Source organism: Phyllopteryx taeniolatus, chromosome 5 (assembly GCF_024500385.1).
Source record: "Phyllopteryx taeniolatus isolate TA_2022b chromosome 5, UOR_Ptae_1.2, whole genome shotgun sequence".
In the NCBI taxonomy this organism is placed as follows: Eukaryota; Metazoa; Chordata; class Actinopteri; order Syngnathiformes; family Syngnathidae; genus Phyllopteryx; species Phyllopteryx taeniolatus.
The window spans coordinates 8,599,717-8,622,069 of NC_084506.1; the positions used below are offsets into that span (position 1 = coordinate 8,599,717).

The following is a 22,353-nucleotide window of genomic DNA, read 5'->3' on the forward strand; positions in this document are numbered from 1 at the left end:
ACTGGTGTATTTCTTTTATTAAGAAAACCACGCAGCCCTGCATGCACATTGCACGCCTTTGTGCTTTGTTAGCATTGACTGTATTTCTCTTTGTATTTCTGTGAAGTGTGCTTCAGTGTGTCTGTTCTGCTGATCCTAAACCACAAGTTTATGTGTTTGTATAAAAACAATACACAAGTTTGGCGAACTTTGCTTCGGATTCTCCGAGAGACAATTCAAAATGCGTGACTAGTTTTGCAAATGCATTTGTAAACGAGTGTAAACAACATCTGAATGGGTTAATGAAAGTGGGATAACATTGGCTGGCAATACGGAGGACAACGGAATGAACAAGGTCACACCCAAAACGCGGCCAAATGAATCTTCCACGAACATAAAATAAAATACTGTATTATTATCACAACAAGGCAACACATCATCTCTAGGGAATGCAAGATAATGCAGATGGTTACATTAAATATCTCATAAAGCTCATCACAAGGAAAACAGACTTTAACCCAACTATGACTCTAATAGGGATAAGGTTAAAAAATCTATCATCATAACTAATTACTATTTTCTTCCATGTACAGTACTTTGTGTTGATCTGGTCTCATACGTACCACTCTAACTGATCGCTTCCTGGCATTTGAGAAACAAAAGCGCAAAATGCAGTCATTTGATTGTCTTAAGTTAAAATATCTACAGATTTTGTATGAAATTGAAGTACCAGAGGTCCTGCACAACTTCAAGCAAACAATGGCTAGTAAGTCAAAAGGACAAGCTTGAACCCTTGATAACATCGTGAAGACCTTTCTTATTTCTTGAGGGGGAAAAAAAAACAATCAAATGTGGGCAACCAGTGTCTTACAGAGATGTTTCCTTGGATTCTGGCACAACAGGATTGAAGGTTAAGATCTCTGTGAAGGTGTGACCTATAGAAAAAGATAGAAAACAACACATCACACAGCACCAGAGTCAATATTTGCAGTTGTACTGACTCATGTTTGATTTCACTTCCCCGTTCAGCCTTACGTTTCCACTGCTCCAGGGGCAGCTCCGTGTTGTCCAGCGAGTGGTCGTACGGCTGAGCTTCCGTCTCCTCCTCGGGTTCCCGAAACTCCGTGAAGTACGGCAGCAAGAGGGCATCTGCCGCTGTTGCCCTGCTTTCCGGCTCCAGTAATAACATATGCTCCAACGCTGACACAGCTGAGGAATGAGGTCAGACGGGAAATCAATTCAGCGGGAATAAAAATATAAATCAATTGAATGGTGAAGAAAATATCTGATTCGAAAGTAAACAGTAATACCTTGTGGATTGGCATTGGAGAACACTTTGTGAAGGTCTTTCTTTTCCACTTTTTTGAGACTTTGGATGTAGCTTTTGGCCTGAAAATATAATGCTTACATTATTAATTCAAAGAAAAGTCAAAATGGACTGGAGAATGTGAACCTGCAAAAAGAGGCAGCAAGTCATTTAATTCATTAATCATCCTTGGGTCACTTGTAAGGTGTTACATAGATACAATTAATCACGTCTATTCAGTTGCTGTTGTGTGATTTAAACTCACGTCATCTGATTGTAGTTCTGCTATAAATTCCTGAGTTGGTGTTCCTGTGATCTTCATGATCTCAGTCAGCTGATTAAGGTCTTATAAGGTGGGGGTCAAGGGATCAAAGGTGATGTCTAACAAATAATAACACCATTTAAAAAATTTTTTAAAAATGTTAAACGAGTGCACAAAATGAAAACGGAAAAGGATACGGTCGCTGCCTTTGAAAAGAGGTTTCCCTTGTAGCATCTCTGCCATGATGCAGCCTACTGACCAAATATCCACTGAGGAAGAAGCACAAGACAGGCCATTCATGAACAATACAAACCTATACAACCCCAATGTTGAGCGAGCGCCCTCTTGCGGAATATATGGGGTGGCACATGGGATCGACTCAGACAAGCAGTTTGTGTGCTTGCACCATTGCAGGGTCACAAAACGGATTTGAATTTATTGTTCCTGGATTACATAAGAAAGATTTTTATGGCCATCCATGTGCATATCATTATCATATCAGTAATGTCACATATTATTTTCACGAACACTAAAATGAGATCTAGGACACCACATCCAAAATGTTGCCTATGCTGATACAATAACGTTCAGTGTTCATGCCTAATTTTGTGATTGGCGTTTGCAGTGCATCATATTTTTGCAGTGAAAAGGCAAAAAAAATAAAATAAATGTCTGGAAAAGGTTTTGCCATGCAGACATTAAAGCAAACGAGGTGTTTGTGAACTTCCTGTCCATCATCTTCAATATGCTACAGATAAATAAGCGCTGTTCTCATTAGTGGCTTCAGTAGGCTTTATATTGAAATCATGAAAAGAAGATGTCTGACTGAGTTCCCTAAATACTTTTCAAAGATCCATGTCACAGACAGCTAAACAAGTTGTAGCCTGTTCAGCGGAGGTTGCGAATATTTGGTGGTGAATCACAATCTCTCTTAGCAGCCTTGAGTTGAAAAGCATTTCAAGTACATTTGTACGGAAAAAGCATACAGTATATCATTCAAATGGATTACCGGTCTGGCTGTAGTGCATCCAGCTCAAGATGACCTCTGGGGCTCTGTACCACCGAGTCACCACGTAGCCTGTCATCTCACTGTCAGCCTGACGTGCCAAACCAAAGTCCAAGATCTGAAAGGACAGGCGAAGTCACAATGAAGCCGTCCGTCATGAACGTGTGATTGTGATACTGAGACACCCCAGAGTGAAGCAGATTCAAATTCTGCTACCGCCCCTTCATCTTATCAGGTGTGACATAGCAACATTCCCATCTGGACAAATACCGTTTCAAATCTTATGGGTGCTGGGTACCAAAATCATCTCTAGATAATAATATGAAATATTGGAACACGTATTTCCTGGTTTTTTTGTTGTTTGTTTGTGTTTAAGATTTTGACGTTACATGAGTTTAGGTTATCGGGATGCGTGCGTGAATGTACCTTGAGCTCACAATCTTGGTTAATAGCAAGATTTCCTGGTTTGAGGTCCTGAAAAGTTCACAGGAGCAAACAGTGTGAAAGACAAAGAATCAAACAAGCACGAGAGAGGTCAAATAACTTAAGTTAGCTCACAAAAAGCCACCTTGTTTTGTTGATTAGATAACACTCATGGTGGAAAGCCAAACAATATAAGCAACCTACCCTGTGAATGATACCAGCAGAATGAATATACTGTAATAAAAGAGGATATCTGGGGCTTAATCAATCGAACAATGGGGCCCACGGGTCGAGAATGGCATACAACAGCAGGTCAAATGAGAGTTCTCCACCTTGAGCCCTTTGAGGATCTGATAGACCAAATACTGGATTTTTTCTTCAGACAGCCTCTGCAGCTTCATCAGTTTGCCCAGGTCCGTCCCCATGAACGGCATCACAAGGTAACTTGAGGGTCAAGCATCATTGCGAGTGTGAGGAGGAATGTGCTTCAAAAGTAAATTATACAGTATATCAGCCGCACCGCAATAGTTACTTACAAATCATTCAATTTATCCAACGAGAGGTCCGCCGTGAACACATCTAAGAGACCGATCACCTGGAAACATACAGCATAATTTAAATATTTGATAGCCACAGTATAAAAAGAAATAGTCCATCTTACATTTTCATGCTTCATGTGTTTGAGGAGCCTCAGCTCCCTGTAGGCCCGTTTGGCGAACAGCTCGGACTGGAATGGCCGATACAGCTTCTTGATGGCCACTCTGGTTCTGGTTCTGACGTCCATTGCTGAACTACAAGTTTGGGGGCGTGGGGAGTATCAGAGGATGAGCTATACAATTGTATAGTACTTTACTACGTATATACTGTGTATAGAAAGAAAGGCTCATATGTACTGGCACGGTCCATCTGTCATTCATTAATACAATTCTTCCAATCCACTGGTTTGAAGATACTCTGCAAGGCCACAACTTTATCTGTCTATCCATCCATCCATCCATCCATCCATCCATCTATCCCGGTAAGGCAATTGAGAACAGATTCTCATTGGCAATGCCAACGTGGCTGTAGACAGCAAAGTAAAATGAAGCAAAATGAAAGAAAATACAAATATGCAGGGGTGTCAAACTCATTTTTTTGTCGCGGGCTACGTTGTAGTTTTGGTTTCTCTAGGAGGGTTGTTATGACTATGACCCCACATAAATCTATCCTCAAAAGACAACACAACAAATTCATGGATAACTAGTTTTGAAATCGGAAGCCAGTTAAAAAAAAAAAAAAAAAAAAAAGTGTTTTGAATGTATTGAATGCTTGCAATATCTCAACGTTATTAAAAGTGAAGACCATTTCAAGACAAATTTGGTATATTAGCAAGAAACATGAAGTTGATGCACGTCAATTGCTTTCAAGAGCCACATAAAACCATTTGGCTGGCCAGATCTGGCCCCCGGGCCTTGAGTTTGACATCTGTGACATATAGCATCTCTGATAGGGGAGAACGGGGCAATGGGAGACACCCCCTGTATCGAGCCAACGAAACCAATGTGTGGTCATGTGACCACATTTTCTAAGCCCCTCCCATTTCATCTTAGCCATGAAGAACCTGTGGTAAGAATGTTTTCTTCACAGAAATGTGTTGTTTTCATGTAAAAGTAAGTTTTCTTGATAATGCACAGCTCCAACTTCTTCAAGGGTGAGACAAGTCAACCAGGAAACACACATCTGTTCGTGGGTGCATTCAATTTGGTTAATTTTCCGACAAAACACATGGCATGGCTGAGAAAGTTGTGGATCACAATAGACGTGTACAGTGCGGGGGACTGGGAAAACGTGGAAGAGACCCAGGTTTGCTTTCAAGGAAAATGATGCGACAGATGTCCCCAAGAGAGATGTGGTGAAGAAGGCCAAGATCCTAAAAGACCAGGAGGAACCACACGGAGAGTACAAGTCTTTATCTTTCCTTGCAACCTTCAAGGCCGGAATGAGGGATAGGCCTCGTTTTAATCTAACCTGTTCTGAGCCTCAGGCTGTTCAAGTTGGTTCTGATGGTCCTATGTTCTGAGCCCCAAACTGCATTAGCTGGCTCTAATTAGTTTCCTATGTTCTGACCTCCGTACTGTGGACTGACTGGCTCTCATCGTCCTGTGTTCTGACGACATTTTGAATTAAATTATGTTGTATTTGGTAGATCTATCTTGTTCAGGGGGGTGGAACGGTGGACGACTGGTTTGCACATCTGCCTCACTGTTCTGAGGACCGGGGTTCAAAACCCGGCCACGCCTGTGTGGACTTTGCATGTTCTCCCCGTGCCTGCGTGGGTTTTCTCCGGGTACTCCGCTTTCCTCCCACATCCCAAAAACATGCATGGCGGGTTGATTGAAAACTCTAAATTGCCCGTAGGTGTGAATGTGAGAGCGAATGGTTGTTTGATTCTACGTGCCCTGCGATTGGCTGGCGACCAGTTCGGAGTGTACACAAGAGAACTTTTTTTGTTAAACATTCATATTTTCACTGCCCATCCATCCGTCCATTTTCCTCAAAGCTTATCCTCACTAGGGTCGCGGGGGTGCTGGAGCCTCTCCCAGCTGATGCGGGGTACACCCTGAACTGGTCGTCAGCCAATCACAGCCCCTTTGTCCTGAATACATTCTGATCATTTGGATTGTTGGGAAACATCTTGAATTCATGGGAAATGTGCACATTTTACTTCAACATCTTAGCTCTCCTATGGGACAGCATGTGTAAAAAATGTCTCACTTTACCCCAGTCTCCACGATACCTAAGGTCCAAAAATAAATATAACAATGTTCAGTTTCGGCATAATATCGTAGAACAGGGGTGCCAAAGACTTTTTTTGTTGTGGGCCACAACGTAGTTATGCTTTGCCTCAAAGCACCATTACGACTATGGAACCATAAATGTTTTATCGCCTCATCATATTATTACATAAACACAACAAATTGATGGATAATTAGTTTTGAAATCAGAATTCAAGGATAAAAGTTAGTTCAGTTGTGTAAAAAAGGAATTTGGTAACAAAAATGCATGCAATAGTTTATGTATTTATTACATATGACAATTAGAAATTCTGGTACAGATTTTAGCAAGAATCATGGAAGTTGCCGCACGTGATTTGCTTTCGCCGGCCACATAAAATTACGCGGCGGGCCGGATCTGGACCCCGGACCCCGAGTTTGACATCCGCGTCATCAAGGGACTATATTCATTGTTCAGTGTTGTGGTCTATGGTCTGTGGTGCATCAAACCGAGAGATGTTTCAGAAACAGCATTTTGCGTTGCTCTGCAAGCGAGGGCGACTTCTCCTTTATAACAATTACAAACGCTTAATAGACGGAAATATTGTCAAATCATTCAAGTGACAATATGACGACATTCTTGGTGTCTGCATGTTTATAATCGACAGTAAATGCATATGGTAGTGCAAAGGTTGTTGTTGTTGTTGTTTTGCATTTGCAGTATGTTGGTTCACCAGTGGATATTCATTTTCATCATTGTGACATCACCAAAAAAAAAAAAAAAAAGTCAACGTAAAAAAAAAAATCTTGTCGGGTGGTCGGCGTGGTTTTTGTTTTCCATTTAACCGTAATACGGAAATTGGAAACGTGTGTCAAGCCGAGTCGCTCTCCTTTGCCGCATGATGGGATGCGTCCCGGCGACTTTCTATTGTCACGTCGCCTCCAAGACTTTTACGTCCATTTGTCACGTTTCACTCACCACACGGTCCCGTACGCTCCGGTCCCCACTTGCTTCAGATCACGGTACCTATCCGGTACCTCCCATGAGGTTTTGTTGATTTCCTGCCGATGGTACCCCGGTCTGACGCGTCGAGACATTCTTGCCGTGCGAAGTTGAAGAAAATGTTCACAATTAAAGACGGGTTATTCTTCTCATTCGTTGTTCAGTTTCTTGGAGAGCTACTCGTCCATTGTTCGATCGTTGCGCCCGTGAGTGAGTGAGTGAGTGAGTGGAGTGTGCAGGCGCACCCTAAAAGGTCGCACAAAGCCACTCCCGCCTCCAAATTTGGACGTCTGCCACTAAAAAGGTGACACACCTGGAATGTGTGTAACACGACACTACGCGCAAAATAACGCACGCGCTCAACCGGAACACGAGGCGCAAAAAAAAAATTAAAAAAAATAAAATAGCGGCCGCAAATCCCCAGAAATGAGACAACTGTCTGATTGGATGTCAGCGCAGCTTCATGTGAGCAAAGACTGCGGAAGGTTGGAGGCTGGAACAGATTAATTGTATTTCCATTCATTTCAACGGGTAGATTTGAGATTCAAGTGTTTGGTTTATGAGCATGGTCATGGAACAAATTAAGCTCGTACCTCAAGGCACCCTTCAGTTCATGGTTCTCACACAATGCTAAGTGTGTATTGGATCTCACTTATCAAGTGATCATGATGTTGTGGCTGGTTAATGTTAATGCAATCATTTGCTATTACTAATATTTTTTAAAAAAAAAAGGCCTAATGCAAACTAGTTGGTATTTCAGGCATTACCCCCACAGTTTATCAGACTCAGACAGGTCCTTGTAAAACTTGCCGTCTGAGGCGTCATTAACAGCCACCAGGCACCAAACAGAGAGGGAACAAGATGGGGTGATGCTTTACAACATGCAGGATTGTAAAGAAAAATCAATCTAGCTTTTTCAATGTGTACAAGAACACGTCATAAACGTAAGGTCCTTCAAATTGTGATAACAGTAATAATACATTTGTGACACCACACCCAACTTAGTCCCTGACTGCCTTGCGTCGTTGATGTTCTCTATGGAGTGATGAATCTCAGACCCACTTCCCTGACACCGGCCCACCACGCAGTGATAGAGTTGTGCAAATGATCAGGAGGTACATTAAAATGTGAAAAAAGGAAGTCAAATGCTAAAACTTCCCTCACATTTTGGCAGGCCAGATGATGAAGCGCAGGGAAGTTATTACGAAGATCATGTGACACAGATTGCCTGAGACCAAGCTGGAGGTTTGCTGTCATACGGTACAGGATTTCGGACTGTGGAGGCAGATGTCACCTCCTCCTGTTGCTCAACGCCATCATCTCTCTCCCCCTGTTGGGCGGCACCACCTTGGCCTACCCACGCAGGGACCTCCAGACCTGGCTGGGAGGAGAATGGCTTCTCCAGAACTTTGAGGACCCGCCGGACCTGAAACACAGGACAGCCAGACATTACACATCTTCCTTGACTGTACAGACGCTTGAAACCATCTGAACCAAATAAAGTAATCTTGTTCTGATTAGACCACAGCACACTGTTCCATTAATCCATATCCTTAGTCTTTTTTTTGGGCTTTGTTGAACATCATCTTTGGAATAAGGCTTCCTTCTGACATGACAGCCTCTGGTCTGAGCACCGACAGCCTGAACCTCCCCCCCTTCCAACCTCTGCAGGAATGCTGACAGCACTCATTCAGCACTATTTTCCAAAGACAAACTGTGGATATGATGCTGAGCATGTGCACAAACCTTTGGTGGACCATGTCGAGGACTGTTCGAAGTGAAACCTGTCCTGATTAACCACTGTACAGTCTTGGCCAGAGTGCAGCAGCTCATTTTCAGGCTGTTGGCAATCTTCTTAATCATTAAAATCATTCAATGAGGTATTTATTTATTTAATTTGACACTCTTGGACCGCCATTGAAAATGGCTAATTGAGCCCAAATTGGAAATTTTCACTTTGGGGTGTAATCACTTTTGTTGCCAGCATATGAGAAAAAAAATTCTGTTCTACAAGTTATGCACTGACTACTTTACATTGTAGCAAAGTGTCATTTCTTTCATGTCGTCGCATGAAAAGATCTAATAAAATGTTTACATAATTAATATTTAACATCATCATCAATAACACCAATTACTTTTGTTATTATTTCTTTTTTTCTTTTGCGAACTCACAAAACCACAAGGACCAGTTGACCATACCTCAGAGAAGTCTCCACTCTCAGCAGCTTCTATAGCATTCTGGGCAATGTAATTCCGGAGAACCACACGCGGGTTGGTGCTGTTCATCACCCTCACCCGCTCTTCCTGCACAGCCTGCACGTCACTGTAGCCCTCGAGCTCCTGAGCCAGACGCTTCCTGTAGTGATACCAAAGAACACTCAAAAGAACAGTAATGGAACACCCAACAGCACATTTCCTGTTGTTCTTGTCACTCTCTGCCCACTTTATCAGCGACACTTTTTCAGTGACACTTCCGCCTAAATCATCTCTCATCCAGGCCATGTTAATTTACAAGCAATTGTTAATTTTGCCTCCAGACATGAGTCCAATCCCTGTGTGCAATTTCCTCCCTGCATCCCACCGATAGCGTGTGATCCAGCCGGTCCACTCCTCAGTTTGTTTGGTTTTGAGTTCTTCCTCGTTGGTCTCCATCAGTTCCTTCAGTTTGCTGAGTTGGCTGAGCTGCCTCGCTATTGTCATCCTGTCTGAGACCAACTGGAACAGCGCTGGGTTGCTCTGAGCCATAGAAAGCAGCATTGCCAACTCCCTGTTGACAGTAGGCAGAACATAAGAATAGCCACTCTTTAACTGTTCGATACACAGAATGAACAAAAGTATTAGAACACCGGACTCTTCTACCCACACAAGGTAAAAATGGCAGTAAAGGAGTACTATCATTGAGTCGTTTCCACTCTTCTGGGGAGATTATCTACAAGATCCTAGAGTAGGCCTGTAGGAATTTAGACTATTCATTAAGGAGACCGTTTGTGAGGGTTAGGCTCTTCCGCACTAAATTCTTCCAACCATGCCTTCACTATTAAAAAGGAACCATCACCCCACTGTGATATGTAGTGAAGCGTGGAACTTTATCAGTGTGTGCAGTTTGTATATTTTATACACTTTTAGACATTGTTGTCACATTCTTACGCAGGTTGTGCTTAATGCAGAGAGCTAAGTAACAATTTTGATCATTAATTGTACTTCGGGAAAAAAAATGAATAGTTTGAATTGTTTCTCAAAACTACATCACAAATGTAAATTCACTCTTCAGCCCTTTTCACACCATACCTGCTCAATGTGAAAGGACCACGCGTCACAGCGACAACGATCACAGCGCCCCTGTGCAGTGTGCCCAAATTTGGAAGTGCTGATGTAGATGCCTACCAGGAAGTAACAGGAAAGTTTCCTGCTAGAGAAGTAGACCGCACCGCCGCAACTTCGGCAAAATGTATCTGTCTTTTGCGCAAAAGAAAGCCCTGGCGTTGCTCATTTTAAGGAGGAGAAGGAGACGAGCTGCAGAAAAAAATGGTACTGCGTGCACCCCGTAGTAATGGCTCGTCCGAACCTCGGAGAGTTTAGGCCTGTTTGTTTCCCTAGTACAAGTCTGCCCAAAGAAAGCACACGGAAATCACTGCGCCAGCCCCTCTCCAATCGGAGGACAATTATGACATCGCTGCGATATCGCTCTCAAAATAGAACTTCTTTCTATTCGCGATCGCTCCACAGAGCATCAGTCCTCCTCTAAATTTTCGCCCCGCTCCGCGAGACGGCAAACCATGCTGTCGCCCCCCTCAGCACATACACAATGAATGGGAAAGTCGTGGGCATCAATCTCATCGCCAAGTGCGGCCTGAAAAGGCCTCTAGCCAGCCATTAGCAGTAGTCAGTTTCTAGAGCCATAAAAATATCAGAAGCTTAATTTATACCACAAATCTGTAAACACTACTGGTGAGTGTTCAGGCTTTCAGTGGCTTAAGAAACTCACCGTGGGTCCATAGTGGGTTTGTTGGCAGCTTTGAGCTCCTCCAAAGAAGCACACTGCTCCAACATGAGGTTTGCAGCTTGTTTGACAAGCTCCTCTCCTGGCTCACTTTGTTCCTCCGAGGGACATGAGATCTGACTAAGACTGCGGAAGGTGTTAGTGAAGTCAGCGCCTGCACAATAATAGACCACAAGTGAAAAAGAGGAAATATTATTATCACTTACAGTAGAATGGTCGTTGCTTGCAACATATAGGCATGGATCATTTTACACTTGAGACTATGTGAGCCCCAGGATGTACATGTCTGGAAACAATGAGTTATCATTTTATCATCACGCAGTACAGATACAGTAATCCTCTGATATATGACAATTGTTGCTTCGCGGTCCCGCTATATTGCAGATTTATATTTATATAGAATAGAATATTTTTTGTGTTATCCATACCTCTTGCTCTCTCTCATTATATTATGTTTCAGCCTGCCACGATAGCAAATTTTTTAGAACGATATATTTTCCCATAAACTAGATAAGATAAACGATAGTCTCAATGTTTTTTTATGCCACTGATATAATGATATTATAGCGCATAATAAATCAAGTACGTCCTTTTTAAGAACAATTAACTTTGAACACTAAAGAACATTGGCATTGTCAATTAATAAAATAACTTATAAATATTTACAAATAATATAAATAAATCAAGACTCTGTTTGCAAAAAACGCACTTAAACTTAAAATATTAAACATTTGGAACATAGGTACAGAGTCATTAACCCACTAAAGAGACCCCAAAAATTTGTAAATCTGCCAAATTTCAATAAAACAAAACAAAAACAAAAAAACACCATGTATGTACTGGAACGCATTTGGGTATTGTCACTGTTTTTAAATCAGATGCCATACATTTTGTTGTTTTTCAGTCTTTATTTTTATTTACTGTATGAGGATAATTTCTGCTGCCTCTCTTTTCAAAAAGAGATTTTCTCTCTCAATAAGTTTTTACCTGGTTAAATAAAGGATGCAATATAAAATAAGGCCTGCCCTGGAGCTGCTGGACTGATACGAGACCACCTGTCAATCCAATGACGCTGAAAATGGGTTCGTTGAAGTCAACTACTTCCTGAATATTGATAACGTGTGCCGCTGTGCTTATGGTTTATCAATATTTACCGTAATTTCTCGTGTATAATGCGCATTTTTAAACCCCAAAAATTGGTAAAAGTCAATAGTACGCATTATACATAGGTAAAGGAGAAAATTAAAAAGACTCACATTTTATAAATGTATGCCGCTATCTCGAGGTTATACAAAAGCTGTACAGTTTCATTCCACTATTCCACCGTCCCCTAGAGGTTATGAAAAAAAATGCATTATACATAGGTTGAAGGGTTTTCCAGAATTTTGAGGTCAACTTTGGGGGTGCGCATTATACACAAGGTATTACGGTAACTATCCCATATGTGTGTGTGCTTGTTAGGTGGGGAACACACACTCACACACACACACCTCCGAGCACTGACGTTTTAACGATGTCGCCGCAGTCGAGCGAGCTTTTTAGCTCCAGCCCTTACCTTGCAGGCTACCGAATGTAATAAACAGTTAATTTTACCCCCAAGTTCCCCAGCTGTGTGCATCTACGGAGCAAATACAGTTCGGCCAGCGGCTAGCTGCATCGTGAGCAGCACGGTAGGTGTTACCACAACAATGAAAATTTATTGAGTCCAGAAAAGAATCCCGTGTCCATTGTATTGAATGATAACTCGTCCCGCTCTGCCTCTGATTGGCTAGGGCCAAGGATCAAAAGGATGAATCCTTTTGATGAACTGTGAAAAGAAGCTCTTCACCAACACACACGCACATACATACGTAGAGCGGGTCTTAAACCATGAATCTATGGACGCGGAATCAATATGCTTCATGCGTCCCTGCTAATCTTTGTGCCTCACAGAGGCAGGACAATTTTACAATCGCATATTAAACATGATCCCTGCAGACACATATAGACATGGGAAAAAACTAAATCTGAGTAAAATTTTGGTCCAGGCCTATTTCATTAGTTTTTTTTTTTTTTTTTTTAAATAATTCTGTTGAACCACAGTTCAAAAGCAATGTCTGATTTTCATTAACTTTTATTTATGATTACCTTTGTCAGATTCAAGTTATTTCTGTGACCACTGTAGGTCTTTCTTTCATTAACAGAGGGGTACCAACAATTTTGTCGGCGTGTAGTGGTGAATCACTGAAAAGCAGTTTGAGGATTTTTTTTTGTTATCACATATTAATGTAAAACCACTAATCTAGAGAAGAAAGTAGACTATGCATTAAAAAGACAAATACATTGAGCCTTGGTGAATGTCTGTTTTTCAAATGAGTCTTGTCGTTGTTTTGTAAAGGCAGATTTTTTTTCAATAACTGAGAACGTAAACCAAAGACTTGAACACTCTGTCTGACCTGTATTGTGCATGGTTTGCAGAAGCTCTGTGATCAGGATCTCGTCCTCAGGTTCCTCTTTTTTCAATAAACCTAGCTTCTTCCTCATATTGTTAAGGTAGTAGCCGTTATACAAATCCAAATATTCCTCCATAACAGCCTTTGCCCGGTCAGCTGGAAGCTCTGGATCGAGGGCCTCTGCTAACTTGACCAGGTTCCAGCGGCAGATCGCGGGCTGAGCCTGGTAAGAGTAGCGTCCAGAGTTGTCTGAAGCATTGCAAATGAAATCTGGATTGAACCTGAGGTGAATAAAAAAAAAATAAGATGGAGAAAATACAGATCTTGGGCATAAACACTGTATTTATAGCGTCTGAAATAAGTATTTAACAAGTCACCATTTTTCTCACTAAATATATTTCCAAAGGTGCCATTGACATGAAATCTTCACCAGATGTTCGGAACAACCCAAGTAATCCATACATACAAAGAAAGTGGAACAAATAAAATCTGAAATCGTGTGTAAGAATGTGAAATGACGCAGGGAAAAAGTATTGAAAGGGTGGTGCAAAAAGGCAAGGAAAGCTAAGAAAACACTTAAAATCTATCAATAATCAAACAACAATCCAGCCCATTGCCAGTTCAAATGAATATCAGCTGGTTCAGTCCTAATTGATGGCCTACAAAAAGGTCGCATTGCCAAGGTGTGAGTCAAGACAAGCCAGTTAAATACTGGGAAGAATATAGTCTGGTCTGATGAGAGCAAAATTGAACTCTTTGGATGCCATAATGCACACCACGTTTGGAGGAGAAAAGCCACTGCTTATCACCCTAAAAACACCATACCAACAGTGACGTTTGGAGGTGGGAACATGATGGTGTGGGGCTGCTTCTCAGCAAATGGTAATGGTAAATGTCATATTAAGGATGAATGGGCAAATCTACCAAGACATTCTTGACAAAAATCTGCTGCCATCTACGAGGAGGATGAAAATGAAACAAGGGTGGACATTTCAGGAGGATAATGATCCAAAACATACTGCCAAGGAAACTCCCAATTGGTTTCAAAGAAAAAAAATAAAGCTGCTAGAATGGCCCAGCCAATCACCTGACTTGAATCCAATCGAAAAATCTATGGCAAGCACTGAAACTCAAGGTGCATAAAAGAAGCCCACGAAACCGTCAAGACTTGAAGACTGCTTATGTGGAGGAATGGGCCCAAATCACACTAGAGCAATGCATGAGACTAGTTTCTCCATACAGGAAGCATCAGTTGCCATGTTCAATACTTTTCCCCCGTGTCATTTCACATTATTACAAACAACTTAATTCCTGAGCTAATTTGTTCTACTTTCTTTGTATGTATGGGTTGCTTGGGTTTTTCCCCAACATCTGGTGAAAATTTCATGTCAATAGCACCTCTGGAAATATATGTCGTGAGAAAAACGGTGCGGTGTTAAATACTTATTTCAGCCGCTGTATCAGTGTAATGGATGGGTAGACAATTGACAGTGATTTGGGATTTTTCACCACCACTCAAGACCGTTTTTAAAAACCAGATCAATTTCATAATAATCTCACCTATCCATGAAACCATATGGACCGTAGTCCAGAGTGAGTCCCAGAATGCTCATGTTGTCTGTGTTCAGGACACCATGACAAAATCCTACACATTGCCACTGAGCCACCAGGCGAGCCGTCCGATGCATCACCTTCAAACAAGAAGTCATGAAAAGTGACACTGGAATAAATGCTCTTTTTCCGACATGAACATGAACAAATAAAAAGTTACAAAGATATAACCCAGTATTAGTATCTTTGTCTAAGACCACATTTTGAAAAGCATATTTCTAAAATTGTTTTCGGCCTTTTATTTGGGCACAAACTGCATTTTAGGGCAATTAACGTCCTTTTCATGATTAACTCAATTGTATGTGAAATGTGCATCTTTATTGCTTATTTTTCCATTAACGTCACATTTAAGTATGAAATTCAGAAGTACGATTCCCCTTTTCCTGGATTTTTCGTTGTTGACACCATTTTCCGGAAATTACTCTCGGAGGTGGCTCTTGATGGGACTTGAGAATGGAGCCATTCTTTCTGTATGAGCGTATGCGTGTTACTGGCCAAAAGACACTACAGTTGCTTGTTTACTTTAAACTTAGCTTGTAGCAACATGAGTGACATCATGCACGCTGTGCTCGTGTGTCATCGCTGACCCACTGATGAAGGGAGACTTCAAACCTAGTTGATCAGCAGAGGAACCTGGTTGAGCATGCTAGTAAGATTAGCACCAATGTTACTGTGAATTATAGTGCATCAAACAACACACAGGGAGCAGCCCAGAGTATTATATACTTATTTTTTTTGTCTGATAACTACTAATGAGGACAATGGAAACAATTGATTAAAAACAAATGAGAATGTGCTAATGACTCTACAGTATAACTGGGACTTATGTATAACTTTTCATATAACTATGAAAATAAATTCTTTTAACTACTTGTCTGGCTGGTGCTCAATACCACAGTGCATTTAAATACAGGTAGACCAGACAAATAAATACTTTTGTACTCCACTGAGCATAGAAAGGGAAAAGGAGAAACGTGTGCTGATTTTCATGTTACGTGTGTTATCCTGTATTTTCTAACATTGCAATATATAATCGCAGGGTGACATAAAATTGCAATGTCATTTTTTTTCCAATATCGTCCAGCCATTGCCAGAATACTTTGTAATATGAGAATTCCACACAAAGGTTGGTGACAACAGGGCTATGCTGGAATATGACGTGTAATTATGAGACAAGTATTACTTTAAAACACATTAAGTCATATTTATCTGAATTGGGACTATTAAATTACAAACCCCAATTCCAAAATAGTTGAGACATGTAAAACGTAAATGAAAACATACAGTACAGTACAAGACAGTAGTGCCTTGAGATACGATTTTAATTTGTTCCGTGACCATGGAGATAATCAGGCTTTGTTGTGATCAGTGAAAATTAACCCAAAAATGTGATTAGCCACAATTAATTCATGATTTAACAAGCGGGGGACGGGGGGTTTACAACTCTTTCACACAGGGCCATGTAACGCTGAATAGTTTTCTTTTCCATAATAAATTAAATCATTTAAGACAGCATTTTATGTTCACCTGGGTTATATTTGTCTGATATTTACATTTGCTAAGCAAAAATATAAGAATTTGAGAAAGGGGCCGATACTTTTTCCACAGCACTGTATGTTCCCAAAAGAATGGGCAAAAATTCCCACAAACCGACTCCTAAACCTCGTGGAAAGCCTTTCCAGCCGGGAGCTTGCGGAAGATCTGCTGAAGAGGAGCGACGAGCCGCTGTCTTCCCGGTTCTTTTTCGGTGAGTGAGCTGGGGCATGTCTTGGTGCAGACATGCAAGGCAACTGAAATGAGCCTCCGTTCAAATCTTGCTATCATTTTGAAAACTTGCATACTCTCCCTTTAACACTATAAGAGGATTGAAAGAGTCTTGGCCTCAGTCTGTGACGTCAGGTCTTAAATGGACTAATTGTCACATGCCTGCTCACGTTGCACAGACATCTAATAGTCACTTTTCAGGTACGTGTAAAAAAAAAAAAAAAAAAAAGTACTCCAACCTCTCTGAAGAAAGACACGTTCCTCTCCATTCTGTCCGGGTACTGCTGCTGGATCTCTGGGTAGAACATCTCAATGACATAATCCAGCATCTTTACTCGAAGCTCATTATGTCCATAGCTAGGACCCTGACGATTTGAAAACTCATCTGCCTGCTTGAAAATCTCAAAAGAACCAAACCTGAACAGGTAATGGACCATGTCAACAATCAAAGGAACGTGTACAGGAACATGTGATAGGTTCAAGGATATAAACTACTCACCTTAGAAAGGTCGGTGCGATCCTGAGGACCACCGAGCATCTCTCATGTCGAGGGTGTCCACTGTAGTAGATATCCCTGATGACTTTGCTGTCTGAAGTTACAACAGAACCTGCTCTTGTGGTGGGCACACGCAGGAAGTACATAGCCTCACTACAAAGGAACTCTCTAATGCTGGAACGAAGGACCTTACGGCCATCAGCTTGTCTATGGAGAGAGATCCACGGTACATCAGGCAGCTGTATTTGTTGTCAAATTTCCACAGTTCCGTTTTTTGCCATTTACACCATTTCAACAACAGTCTGCAGTTTGCAGTGACAGCATTCCAGACACCAGGGGCTGTCGCTATCAAATATTTTCAGAATAGATTATTCCATTGATTAACTGAATTGGATACAAATTGATTTTGCATTAAGTTTATTGCAAATAATTGTTTTATTTCACTGTTTATTAAACAATTCTTGTTGTTGATTTGGAATTGTTTAATGATTAAATAAAACAGTTATGGCATAACTGGTTTGGTCTTTGGTATATTTGGTTTATATTTACTGTATAACTGTTATGCAGTATCACACGCGAGCCGGTGATGTTGTACTCACCAACCTTTTTGAAACGGAGCTACTTCTTGAGTCAGGATTAATAGGAAGAGCTACTGACTGACTGACTTCTGACTCTGCTTCAGGTTCAAATACATATCAATTTCAGGTTATTCATACCACAGCTGCAAATAAAAAATATTTTCTGAAATGGATTAAACTGATTATTGTTTTTTTTCCATGCATTAAATATGATTCAGTTATGTATATATTATATATCCTATATTTGATTCAATACAAGACAATCACTCTGCTTTCATGGAGGACAACAGAAATCAGATATTTACTGTTGAACTCAGGGCCTGAAATCAGTTTTTACAATTTACCAGTTATCAAAACGGTTGTCAATTCATTTGCTGATCAATGAGTTGTCGTCATGAATTAACTGTGCCACCTCTAAGACACCGGCTCAAACTGTCAACATCGATTAAAATGTTCAAATTTAAACGGACACTGAAAGCGCCACCCCCGACAGGATGCCGCCCTGTGCGGATGCCCATATGGCCCACATCAGAAACCACCACTGGGTATAGGAGCTTAAATACTGTTCTGGTATGGTCAGAGTATTATAAGAGATATTGTGCAAGTGTTTAAAAATAAAAATATAAACAACCAAACAAAAAAGAGGTTGTACCTCGAATAGGGGGTAAGTCCAGCTCCTTTCACCTGAATCTCCCATCGGCCACTGGGGTTTTCGTGCAAGAGGTTTGTGTCCTGATTGGGCGGCACTCTTACCTCTCCCAGGTAGCAGGCCGCCCCATCACCCAGCTGGCCGGCGAAATGGCCGAACTGGTGGCCACAGTAGCAATGAGCAGCAGGCTCGGATCCAGGCATTACTTTGGAGCCGCTTAGATATTCCGGCCCGTGTGGGTCGTCCGTGACTTCATCCCCGTTGAGCCCGAGCAGAGCCAGAGCTTCGTGAGACACCGCCACGAAGCGAGGCTTGGTCAGTGGCTGCGGCTTGACCCTGGAGAAACACGCTCCTTTCACCTGTCGCACGCCGGGCTCCTCGGACGAGTCCAGGGGAAGTTTCTTCAGGACGACATTGTCGAAGTCGAGCCGCTCCAGCGCGGAACGACTCACGGCCAGACCCATTTCGTCCATCCCGACCGAGGTTAGGAATCGTAACAAGAACACACCTGGGCGAAAAACACGGGACGTTCTTGATCTCAGTCGATGTAGCACAAGAGCCATTAAACTCTTGTAACGCCCATCTGCCTGCTTCACGGCTGGCGCAGTTAGTAGAAGAGTTTCTGCGTCATGCTTACATCTTCAGGAAGTATCAGCGGATGTTTGTGTAGAGGTGGTGTTACATTATTATTCGTCCTACCGGAAAAAGTAACGAACGATGGAACAAAATGGCATACCGTCCTGTTGTTCTGTATCTGAAGCAACTATCGTTAAATTTCCTTTTTTTTGTTTGGTATCAGATTTATTTTCTAAAATGCAATCCTGGGTGTACAGTTTGAGACGCTTTGTCTTTGAAATAACACTGAACATTATAGTATTTGCTTGTAATGTAACGAGAGTAACACACGTGGTTTTACTTAAACAGTTGAATAACAATGACGTCCTTAGTGACTAGACACATTTCAAGGTCTCATAACGTTTTACAAAGTGCTGACATCGTTATCGCTGAATGAACGTAACATGGCAGTGTCTGCGTCATTGCGGTTAACCTTATCACAACAAACAAACAGATTTTTTAATCTATGTGAACATCTATTTTACACGCCACCAACAGTGAGGTAAAGATAAAAAAATGAGAAAAAAAACTGTTGATCACTTCATGGTCACATCACATCTTGTCAGAGTACTTATATGCATTGCATTGCAATCTGATGGCCATGGCAAGTGTTGCTGACTGCTTTTTTTGTTTTTTTTTTTACATGGCCCAACATTTGTCATTTCCATAACAATATACAAGAATCCATTCTCCACTCTGAGAAATTCCATTTGCAGCAAGTGTGGGCATTTTAGTATATATGCAACAGTGTCCTTCTACTCGTTTGTGCATTTTTTTTGGTTATGTCTCGCAAACGCCAGATGAACCAACTGGGCCTTTTATTTTATGGAGAATTGTGCGCCTGTGGTCAGAAAATGCATTTCTCAGAGTGGAGAATGGATACTCGCATATTGCTGTGAAGGTGCCAAATATTGGGCCAAGTTTGAAAAGCAGTCAGCAATACTTGGCATGGTCATCTAAATGTGCACTATGGCCATATAAAAGCCCAAAAAGCAGTCCAAGGTCCACTTCTGGTAAACCAGCACATCTACATACACATTAGCAATATAATTTTTTTCCCTCTATTATGACTCTATTATGACCAGTATTTGGCACTGTCCCAATTTCCATTGTTTTAGTTGCGGTTGTTTTTAAAGTGCCAGACAAGTCGACGGTCAGTGTCCTGTCCTTATTAAATAAAATTGAGTTGAGTATACAGTCCATTGTTCTAACGTTTGAAAGGACCTCATTGTTCAAAAGTATCAGTCAGGAGAAGGCTACAAAAGAATTTCAAAGGCATCAACCATGGAACTAAGTGAAGACAAACATCAAAAAGTGGCGAAAATATGGCACAACAAAATTGATGACTGCAAGAAAACAGGTCAGGGTGGCTGCCGAAAGCAGCACTTAAAGAACTGGAGGAATTTCTGTCAAGTACGGGCTGTTTAGTACAAGTGACAATAATCTTCCATCTTCTTAATATGGCTGGGCAATGGAGTAGGATAGCAAGAGACATTAGCTTACAAAGAAAAACATCCAAGCCTGACTACAATTTGCAAAAACACTTGAAATCTTCCAAGGCATATGAGAAAATGTGTTCGGGTCAGATGAAACCAAGGTTGAACTTTATTGGGGTTTATCATAGGCACTTTAAATGTTGGCAGCTGTTTGCTGATCCCAATTAATGTGGCGTTTGACTGTAATTGGTTAATTCTGCACACAGCCAAAATTCTAGTGAAACAGTCCCCTTCAAAAGTATTGGAACGGCAATGTCAATTCCTTTGTTTTTGTTGTATACTGAAGACAGGGTTTCAGCTCAAAGGATGAATATGAGACAAAGTTTCAGAATTCCAGCATTTATTTCATGGTATTTCCATCTAGATGGGTTCCACAACTCAGGACGGAGCACCTTTTGTTTGAACCCGCCCACTTTTCAAGTGAGCAAATGTATTGGAACATTGGACTGATGGGTGTTTCTAGGTGCTCAGGTGTTACCTTTTAGCCTAATTGCTTAAACATTAGTGCTTGTTTTTGGCATTGGGTTTTCACCTGTGAAAACTGCATTTGTTGTTAAGCAAACATGAAGACCAGAGAGCTGTCTACAGGAGAAAAGCAAACCATTTTGAAGCTGAGAGAAGAGGGAAACTTGATTAGAGCTATTGCACAAACACTGGGCATAGCCAATACAACAATTTGCCATTCCAATACTTTGGGAGGGGACTGTAAGTGCACACTTATGAAACCACATCGTAATTGTTTTTTTCCCCCTTTTAAAAAAAAAAGCTATTTTGTTTTTGAGTTCTACAGGTTATTGGTGTCACAAATAGAAGTTTTGAAATGATTCATCTTCATCAAATATGTCACAAAAACCTGGCATTTGAACAACAGTATATAGACCTTTTAGATCCACTGTAAATGTAACATTTTTGGTTTTTGATTGAGCAAAGTATATGAGCTAGACCTCCCTTTTTTTATGCACTTGGCTCTTAAAAAAGTATTTTATTAATAATGTAGGCCTTTTAGAATTTGATTGTTATTATTTCTCTTTTTGAATCAACTTACCTGTTGAAATGGAAATTGCGGCTGCCGTTCATTCTACCTTCAAACTTCACCTACTGTCTTCCTTTCAACTGACACTCTACATTCAAAGTACGGTGGTAGATAACGCTAAAAATCATTATTCTAGCTCAATCTCTCTGCCCTGGTCAAATGACAAATGAATTTGTTTACTAGTGGCGGAATCACTGATAGGCTTTTGCCACCCGGAAGAGAGGCCACGCTGCAATGTCCTACACAGCAGTGATTTACAACCAGGGTTGGTGTACCATGGAGATAATCAGAGGTGCGGTTGGAAATGATCCAACGTCACTGAATTTTTCCAAAAAATACAAAATAATTACAACTATATCTTTGTTCATCTGTCGATGCCAACAACGTACAGTATAGTGACAAGAATAATAAATGCTCTTCATTAGATGGCATAAGGTACAATAAGCCTGTATATCCGCCTGTTGCCATTCATACGACAGAATGAGTCATTGCTTCCTACAAGTATATCAGCTTTTTGTTGCATTAAACAGGCACAGATGTAACACAGACTATGAGGATTTGCGAGAAAAATTGAGATGAGATTATCATTTATACATTTCGTGACATGTTTGTTCGGTGGTGTGCCATGACATTTTTCTAATGTACAGTGACACGGGTGCCTCGGTTCAGTAAAGGTTGGGAAACACAGTATGCAACTTTTACCTTGCCATTTTAACAAACTTGATTTGGTCAGGGCATTACTTTCATTCCATATCTAAAGAAAATTTCTTTTAGATTCAATATTGGATTTGCTATGAGAGTAGACTAAAAATACTTGTTTAACGGGGGAATAAAAGCAAGCCGTTTTTGAAATAACGAAATTATAGCGTTTGCTTGTAATGTAACAATAAGATAGACGATTTCATGTTGAGAAAATCAGTTAAAAGACAACATCTGACATTTGACAA

The 22,353-nt window shown here is 41.0% G+C and overlaps 2 protein-coding genes and 1 long non-coding RNA gene across 5 annotated transcripts in view; 1 reads left to right on the top strand and 2 right to left on the bottom strand.

Moving 5' to 3' along the window:
* mapk12a (mitogen-activated protein kinase 12a) lies at positions 1–6,842 on the bottom strand. Of its 3 annotated transcripts, none has more exons than XM_061772428.1 (12): positions 6,709–6,842; positions 3,638–3,767; positions 3,513–3,571; positions 3,309–3,420; positions 3,181–3,210; positions 2,980–3,027; positions 2,557–2,671; positions 1,745–1,816; positions 1,551–1,630; positions 1,290–1,368; positions 1,015–1,188; positions 1–914 (listed from the first exon to the last, which is right to left on the bottom strand). In XM_061772428.1, exons 1-12 carry the CDS (start codon positions 6,825–6,827, stop codon positions 847–849), a joined length of 1,086 nt encoding a protein of 361 aa, XP_061628412.1. In that variant the 5' UTR covers positions 6,828–6,842; the 3' UTR covers positions 1–846. The 3 variants fall into 3 exon arrangements, with proteins under 3 accessions (XP_061628412.1, XP_061628415.1, XP_061628414.1); XM_061772431.1 differs by lacking the exon at positions 6,709–6,842 and adding an exon at positions 3,870–5,875; XM_061772430.1 differs by lacking the exon at positions 3,181–3,210.
* selenoo1 (selenoprotein O1) lies at positions 6,280–18,944 on the bottom strand. Its single transcript, XM_061772424.1, has 9 exons — positions 18,266–18,944; positions 17,039–17,242; positions 16,779–16,956; positions 14,725–14,855; positions 13,168–13,445; positions 10,718–10,886; positions 9,314–9,499; positions 8,932–9,088; positions 6,280–8,158 (listed from the first exon to the last, which is right to left on the bottom strand). Exons 1-9 carry the CDS (start codon positions 18,823–18,825, stop codon positions 7,934–7,936), a joined length of 2,088 nt encoding a protein of 695 aa, XP_061628408.1. The 5' UTR covers positions 18,826–18,944; the 3' UTR covers positions 6,280–7,933.
* Positions 18,606–22,353, top strand: part of LOC133477579 (uncharacterized) — a 7,088-nt gene continuing 3,340 nt past the window's right edge. The window contains exon 1 of the long non-coding RNA XR_009788413.1: positions 18,606–18,745. This is a non-coding gene — a long non-coding RNA (uncharacterized LOC133477579). The remainder of the gene's footprint in view (positions 18,746–22,353) is intronic.

Coding starts and splice junctions, on each gene's coding strand:
- mapk12a (XM_061772428.1), bottom strand. CDS start 6,827: ATGTCTCGACGCGTCAGACCGGGGTACCATCGGCAGGAAATCAACAAA. Junction 3,572..3,637: donor AACACATGAAGCATGAAAAT/GTAAGATGGACT, acceptor GTATGTTTCCAG/GTGATCGGTCTCTTAGATGT. Junction 915..1,014: donor GCCCCTGGAGCAGTGGAAAC/GTAAGGCTGAAC, acceptor CTTTTTCTATAG/GTCACACCTTCACAGAGATC.